Below are 8,746 nucleotides of genomic sequence, written 5' to 3'. Positions count from 1 at the left end.
TGGACCATAGTCTCTGACAGGGTTGTGAGCAATAAATTATTTTCTTAAATTATTAACTAAGAAAAAAATTGAAAAAAACCAATATTTTAAATTAACACATTAACACATGTTTCAGTCCTTTAATTAGCCCTTGTTTTTCATATCAAATGTTCGAATTCCATTAACATTTAAACAAAGCTTGTATTCGATGGTGGATGTTGTCCAATGTTCGTGATAAAAATATGAAGGAACGTATTTAAGCAGCTCGATCTCTGTCTGTTGAGGAGATACTACGAACATTAGACAACATCCGCCATTGAATACAAACTTGTTTAAATATTAATGGAAGATAATTCCAACATTTTATCCGAAATACAAAGGCTAATAAAAGGACTGAAATATGTGTAAACATATTTAAAACTTTTGTTTGTTCACTTTTTTGTTGGTTAATAGTTGAAATTTAAAAAATGATTCTAATGAAAGTAGTTTATTTTGAAGAAATCTATTAAATGATATCATTTGATATGTATTCCTATATAAAATTTTAAAATTATCTTCGGTGCACTGATGCATCCTGTATACCAAATCGATAGTCATTGGTAAATGTATACAGTTGGGAATTAAAAGATTGTCCAATTTGTTCTTTTCTAACTTTAGAAATCTGTCCATCTTATCCAATGGGAGAAATTATTTTTAGATAAAAATATTTTCAAATAAATTCTCATTGGATAAGATGGATAAGTTCCTAAACTTACAAAAGAATAAACCGGTCTTTTAGTCCATGATTATATATTGATTTTGATATAAATAATTTTTTTACTTAAGATAATGTATTACCTACAACATGCAGATTATTTTTTTTAAATAATTACTTAATATGCTAAATTTAAAGAATTACTTACTATGCTATTATTATAAAATTTCTTATAGATGTTTCTAGAATTCTTATATGTGAATAATTCATGTGAATATTCAGAGATTCACAAATGTAGAATATATCAGATTAAATCTACAATCTGTGAACGGTAAATTTTTTAAATATATAAACTATTAACTTTTTTTCTCTAAAACATAATTAATAGAATAAATAGGATAGAAAGACAGAATACATCGCATTAGATACCAGATTATGCAATAATTTAATAAAAATATTAAATGTTATGATATCAAGTAATAAATAGCAAGAAAAAAATTATTTTTTTTATATTTCAGTTCTTTACATTATTTAGCATATAAAAATATTTTTTTATAGTGGAACTAAAGATATCCAGATATCTTCAGGATATCTCTACGATATATTTAGGACATTTCTGCTATGTAGGATGTTTGTGTGTGTGTGTGTGTGTGTGTTTGTGTGGTATAAAATAATTTCTAAATATTGTTTCACATTGTTTTCTCATATCTTGAACATTATTTTTTTTTATTAATACTTTAATGCATAATAGTTAACAAAATTTATCATTTTTTATCATCATAACATTTTATATCTTCTAAATATTGCTTTAAACTTGTTCTCAATGTCATGTATTCTGTATTTTCATCGCATCCACACATTCTATTAATCTAAAAATTTATGTTATAAAAATTTACTTTATTAAAACATTAAAAAATCTTGAAAAAAGGAACAAAAAATTCAGAGTGCAGTTTACAGTTTATAGATTTTTGTTGTGTTATTATTAACATTTTAAAAGATAAGTATGAATGTCTCATATAAAATAATTCTAGAAACAATATAAATATAATAATAATAATAATAATAATAATAATAATAACAATATTATTAATGTAAACTTATTAAAATTTTTAAAGCTTCTTTTAGTTTTGGTACATGTGTAATGCGAGTACACATTTCTGTAATCTTCGTTTAGGCAAAACTTGCACTCTACGTCCATCATGCCTAAAGAAGTTAAGTATTTATCAAAGAGACGAAAGAATCAGATCATTAATCGAGATGTATATAATAGTGAAAATAATGGTTTATTAGAAACAGCTTTACCCAATGCAGCATCTGATATCGTAGTACAAGCGGCAACTATTACTGTAAATTCTGATAACATATCTTGTACTAATAATGAATCATTTGAAAACATAAAGTGTTCCGTACGAGAGCTGTCGTCCGCACGGATAGCGGGCGGCGGGCGGCCGTACGCCAGGCACGTTCCGCGCGCGGGCGACTACCGCTCGCCGCGGCTTCACGCCGCCGCCGCTACGCGGCAGCGCGCCGAGCCGGCGCCGTCGCTCGCAGTTAAATTTCGGTGCGGCGCCTATATAAGACGCCGCGGGCGCCGACTCTAGGAGTTCGGACTGCGTTAGTGCATCTGTTCACTGCCTCGCTGAGGTATTCTTTTGTGTTCTAGTTAACTTCATATCGTCTTCTTGAGTGCGTAAGCACGTTGGGCTCTTGCCTCGCACGAGGTATACGTGTGCATATCTGCACTGAATATCGCTGCCTTCAGAGTGTCACAGACACGCTGGCGTTCGGGTTTAGATTTCGCAGCCCTTTAGAGTGCCCCGCACGTTGGGCTATCGCCTCTAGAGTGACCGAGGACACGTTGGCGTTTGGGTTACGAAGTGTATGGTAATTCCACGGATCTCCACCTTCTCAATACGATCGAGGATTGAGAGAAGGCTTCGCGCGATCACTTCGGATTGCCTTGACGCTTCCACCGCGGTGGACGTCTCTCTTCGCGACTTCTCCCGTATAGCATATACCGGGTATTAACGCCACCAGAGCTTATTGTGGTCGAGCTCCCGACTCCGCGCGAGTCGTCGTTGTACTCCGGACTCTGCTGCCAGGGACGCAGCATATATACGCGAGCAACGCTTGCCTTTACGTCCGCTTAGGACTTAGTCGCTGCCAGGGACGCAGCATATACACGCGAGCAACGCTCGCCTTTACGTCCGCTTAGGACTTAGCCGCTGCCAGGGACGCAGCATATACACGCACACCTTTACGTCTACTTCGGACTTAGCCGCTGCCAGAGACGCAGAATATACAAGCGAACCCCGTTCGCTTCTTCACCGCTACTGAAGCCATACTCGCCGCATACGCGACTACACGCGCGAGTTACCCTCGCGCCTGAGTCTACGTCGCCCACGCAACGTTACGATTCTCGTTATTCCTCCGACAAAGGGAATTTTTCCTAACGCGGAGGCGCTGGGAAGCGGTGCATCACCGCAGGGCCGCCGCTTCGATTGACCTGTCTCACTTTAGTCGAGTCGACGACCCACCAAACCACGGAGCCGAAGCCTCCCGTCTCCGAAGAACTTCGCGAATCACTTGCACCCCACGTCATCTTACGGGGCCGCTGGATAGCGGACTGCTAGCGACGAAGCCCGCGGTCTCCACGCGGCGAGCGGACACCTATCCGCATCTCGCATAACGTACCGGCCGCTCTCCACCCTCGGGCCATTCGAAACATAAAGCAATCGGAGAAATTATCAGTAGGGTTGCAAGATGAAAGCAATGAAGAATATACTCCTGATTTACAAGAGAATATATCTATATCTATAAATATGAGGGGCGCCGGCGGTTTCCCGCCAACCCCACTGTGTGAAAGCCACACACACACCTCATAAAAAGAAATAAGAAATAAGCTCAATATTGACGCACTGCATCTCTGTCTCGATAGAGAATAATCTTTATTTAGCTGCACAATAATTACGGAATAACTAACTTAACAGCAACACTTATATAAGAAAAAGAGAAAGCCGTGATAGCATGACGTAGCTATCGACGCGGACAAAGAAAATTCAGGCTGAAGGAAAAACAGCTCGCGCGATCCGATCCGATAACAACACTCTCGCGAACAAAGCCTGCGACTGACTTGAGTGTACGTATAATGACCTTGCAGGTCGATACGTGGCACGACGTTGTTCACGTGTACGAACACGTGAGCACTATGAGCGCGGAATGTCGAACGCGGCGAACAAAGATAGGACAGCCCTTGGGGCTTCGCACGTCCTTTCGCTGGCTTAACGATGCCAGGATACGCCCGCAACAGTGTCCAGCTGACCTCAGCGAGAGGACGCCCAGCTGAGCGCAATGATGAACCGCACGTGGCAATGCGTGACGTCACGGCCGCACGAACACTGCCGGCCGGCTCGCTTGCCAAACACGTGATACGCACGTGGAAGCCGAGCTCGCTCTACACTACCGCACTAACGATTATCGCCCGGTGGCGAACTCGCCGGCACCAGAGAGTGCACGGGAGCGAATACACCGGTGACGAGTGCACGCAGGATCCACGCAAGAGCGAGATCATTTCACAGCGGGCGCACGTGAGACTCGATGCGCGACGCGCGTGTGTCCCTGTGACTACACGCTAAAAGAAAGAGACGGAATTCGCGTGATTAATACGCTTACCGCACATTAGGCGAGCACCGAGTACAGGTTACGAAAAGAACGAGCACGAGCAGAACACAATGCACCGAATGCGGCGAAAGCACGGTCGCACACGAAGCTGAGAGAAAACGTGGCCGGACAGACTGAGAAGCGTGCCGAAAGGCTAGGCGGCTCGGAATCGAATCGTTACCGACTGGCTCAGCGAGCACTTATGGTGCGATCGCGAACAATTGGCGCGGCTGTAGCTGCTGCTTGCATCTGCTGACGCTTGGCGGCGGTTGCACATGCGTGCGCCCGTGCATGTGTGTGTGTCGCGAAAGTTGGGGCGCCACAAATATTTATGAGAGCTGTAATGAACAAAGCTTACGGAAAGACATACAAAGATTAATTATACAACGTAACATCCCTCACAATATTGCTAATGAGTTACTTGCAATATTAAGAAAACATGGTCATATAGAATTGCCTAGTGATGTTAGGGTTTTACTTCATACGCCACGCAATGCATCTAAAAGTATAAAATTGCATGGGTAATGGCCATTATGTACATTTTGGTCTTGCTTGTGCTTTGGCTCGGTCCATAAAAATATATTCCAAATTTATCGAGACAAATGAAATTAAAATAAACGTGTATATATGGACGTGTAAATATGGATGGCTTGCCAATATTGAAAAGTTCTACTAGTCAATTCTGGCCCATAATGGCATCGATTGAAAATATTGGTATTTATACATTTGCCATTTGTAATTGGTATTTATCACGGCATGTGTAAACCAAGTAATGTAAATGATTTCCTCACCAGTTTTGTTGACGAATATCTATTCTTATCTGAAAATGGTATAATTGTTCACAATAATAAATATAAAGTGAGTATTAATGCAATACTGTGTGATACTCCAGCCAAATCATTTATAACGTGCACGAAGGGTCACACTGGATATTTCTCGTGTTCCAAATGTATACAAGAAGGTGACTTCGTACACAATAGAGTAATTTTCCCCGAAACAAATAATATATTACGTACAGATGACTCGTTTAAAAGTCGAAGTCAAATAGAACATCACACAGGCGATTCTGTATTAGAAAACCTTCCCATCGGGATGGTTACACAAATTCCACTTGATTATATGCATCTTGTTTGCTTAGGTGTTACGAAACGGTTGTTGCAATTGTGGATCAGGGGAAATAAAAGTAACAGGTTAAATGCAGAAGATATTACTTCAATTTCGCAACATTTAATAGATGTTAAGCATTGCATTCCATCTGAATTTGCAAGGAAGCCTAGAACTTTAATTGATATTGATAAATGGAAAGCTACGGAATTGCGTCAATTTTTGTTATATACTGGAATAGTAAGTTTGAAGTCAATCTTACCTCCGATTAGGTATAATCACTTTCTTTCCCTCAGTATTGCGATAAGAATAATGGCTGATCCGCAAATATGCACGAAATATCTTGCTTATGCACATTCATTATTATTATGGTTTGTATCCAATTACGTTGTTATTTACGGAGAAGAACATATATCACATAATGTTCATAATCTTATTCATATTGCTAATGATGTAAAAACTTTTGGGTGTCTTGACAATTTCAGTTGCTTTAAGTTCGAAAATCATATGCAAAAAATAAAAAAAAATTGCATCAATGTGGAAAGCCTTTAGAAGAATTATCAAATCGCATATTTGAGGAATTACAAGAAGAAATTATATAGCACTCTATCGTACATTATCCGATTGTCGTTTACACAAGTAGTAAAAAAATTTCTTATGTTCAATATGAAAACTTTAAAATTGCACTAACTGAAATTGACAAGTGTGCTTTGCTTAATGATAATTCTTTAGTTTTTATTTTAGGTGTAATTAATGAGGACAGCACATTATTTTTCCGTGCCAAACGTTTTTTTAAATCCAAAATCCTTTTTCTCGGTTCCATGTGCTTCGGAAATGTTGGGTATATTTGTAATTTTAAGTACAACTAAATCAGAAACTATGCTAGTTCCAATAACTGAAATTACAAAAAAATGTTTAATACTGAAAAATACGGACCAAATTGATTCTTTTATTACAATACCGCTTCTTCATACGAACAATTAAATGCTGTACATTGTTGTTAATTTGAATGTACTTAAACAATTCAAGAAACATATTATGTGCAGTGAATATAAGTTATTGCAACGTATTTGTTCGTCTCGAGTAAATAAATACTTGCACACTTGCAAATGTGAAAATGTTATCCGTATGAAATGAAACAAATATTTGTAAGGTGAGTTAAGTATTTACAATTGTGACATGTTAATGTATAATTTTGTAATTTAACAATTAGTTTTATGTGATTGCAAATATAAAGAAAATGGTAAAAATCTAATTTTGATTGAACAGATAGAAGTATTAACATAAAATTATTATCTTTTAACAAAAATTCCTTTCCATTTCTTTTTTATTAATGCAAGAAGAAAACTTTATTATTATATTCATTATTCAAATTTTAACATTAAAGCAAGATCATTTTCTTGTCCAATGAGAGAACTCATTTTGTAATGGAATAATGATTCTATTGGATACAACTGCTGAGTTCACAAACTCGACCCGAAAAATAACAAACAACTTTCCTGCCCAAAACGTGTTGCGTTCCAAAACGTTCTTTTTGAGGAAAATTTTATTCGATACTTTATAGCATATGTAACGTGAACTATAGGTATTGAGTAAAATTTTTATCAAAAAGACCGTTTTGAAATGCAACCTAAGAGTGCAAATATTTGAATTTGAAGTTAAGTATTTAAACACTAACGTACTACTTTCTTTTATAGATTAAATAGAAAGATAATGGATCGTCGCGAAACTGTTATAAATAAGAAATATTCCGTTGTGAAATTTCTTATAGATAATTTATATTCCGAAATACCTACATCATGGCTTATGCACGATGGTAGTAAGCAGCTATGCTTGTGGCCGCCACGGACAGCAAATGTCGCATCCTTAATAGGGAATTGCATAAGTTCAAATTTAGAAACTTGGGATCCATATGAAGTTGACGTTATAAAATCCTGTAGTAAGTATACGCATTCATATCTTCTTTTGTTATGATGTTACTATACAGCTTTTATACATTAACTTTTATACATTAACATTGAATATATATTTGTTATAATTATTATGTTTCACATGTACGTGCACACACAAGGAATGATAGATATCAATTATTTTCGTCATTGTAGCATCTCTAGAATCTGCAAGAAGAAGTGCAGCTAACTCTAATTATGAAACTACCGATGAAGACAGCTTGGGACGTGGCAAAAGGCAACATATATCCAATCGATACAGCAGCGAAAAAGAGGAAAAAGAACACAATATATGTCGACTATATAAGAGTATGTATGTTACAAGAACATGCTTTATTATGCTTAATATATAGTGTCTAAATTTTTCCGCAAGTCCATTCATGTACTCATATATGAAGTAAAACTAAACATAAAAGTCCTCTACCATTTTGCTAATAACGTACAATAATATAAAACGTAATTATACAATTTTTAGATATTAAATAAAAAAACTGTGAATTTCATCATGCATGAAACTACATGTAGTTATAATATCGACGTTTGATATTGCATACTTATACATTACATTAAGAACGAGAAAATCTTTCAGTATTAAAAAAAAATACATAACATTTGGTTATTTATTACAAAAGATTGCTAAGTAATCGTATGCGATCAATCACTAATTTTATTTCATTAATAACTTGAAATTTTATGTGGCAAAATGGTAGAGAACTTTTTGCTCAGTTTGACCCAATCTACAATTATGCAATATCACACGTTGCCATTACAACTATGTACTATATTGCACATGATTGTACGCATATATACCATTTTTTTAAATAACTAAAAGTCGTATGTTACCTGCAAAATGGTTGAGAACTTTTGTTTGTAGTTAGACTTTATGTACCTGCACACCAGTGGAGTGCGGACCGTATAACTCCGACACCTTATATTTTAATTATGTATTATTCTTTTAATTTTATTTTGCTTTAAACTGAATTTAATTTATGTATGTATCTTTCATTATACTGAAACTGCACTCAGATAGCACACAATATTTTTAATATATTTTATAAAAATAGATATGAAATATTTCTTTAATTTTCAAATGTTTTGAAATTTTAGATATTAAAAAAATTATGATAAATATTCAACAGATATTTCTGAAGAATATTTTTCATAAATAAATTAAAATTAAATTAAAACACGATTTCGCTATAGCAAATTTTGTTTAAGTAAAACCATGTTTAATTGTTTATGAAAAATATTCTTTATAAATATTTGTTGAATATTTATTATAATCTTTTTCATATCTATATTTTTCTCGAACATTTAATTTACAAAATATGTAATACCTATATTTATAAAATATTTTATA

The 8,746-nt window shown here is 35.8% G+C and overlaps 1 protein-coding gene across 1 annotated transcript; it reads left to right on the top strand.

The window, feature by feature from the left end:
- Positions 1-6,170: 6,170 nt before the first annotated feature.
- On the top strand, positions 6,171-8,169 carry LOC116853504. Its single transcript, XM_032834636.1, has 3 exons — positions 6,171-6,590; positions 7,135-7,376; positions 7,543-8,169. The coding sequence occupies exons 1-3, from the start codon at positions 6,571-6,573 to the stop codon at positions 7,737-7,739; spliced, it is 459 nt and encodes a 152-aa protein (XP_032690527.1). The 5' UTR covers positions 6,171-6,570; the 3' UTR covers positions 7,740-8,169.
- Positions 8,170-8,746: the final 577 nt, after the last annotated feature.

Source organism: Odontomachus brunneus, unplaced genomic scaffold, assembly GCF_010583005.1.
Source record: "Odontomachus brunneus isolate Ranch 3 - 2012 unplaced genomic scaffold, Obru_v1 Obru_scaffold_339, whole genome shotgun sequence".
Lineage (NCBI taxonomy): Eukaryota > Metazoa > Arthropoda > Insecta > Hymenoptera > Formicidae > Odontomachus > Odontomachus brunneus.
The sequence above is the reverse complement of the archived record's forward strand: the minus strand, read 5'-3'. Positions and strand labels throughout refer to the sequence as shown.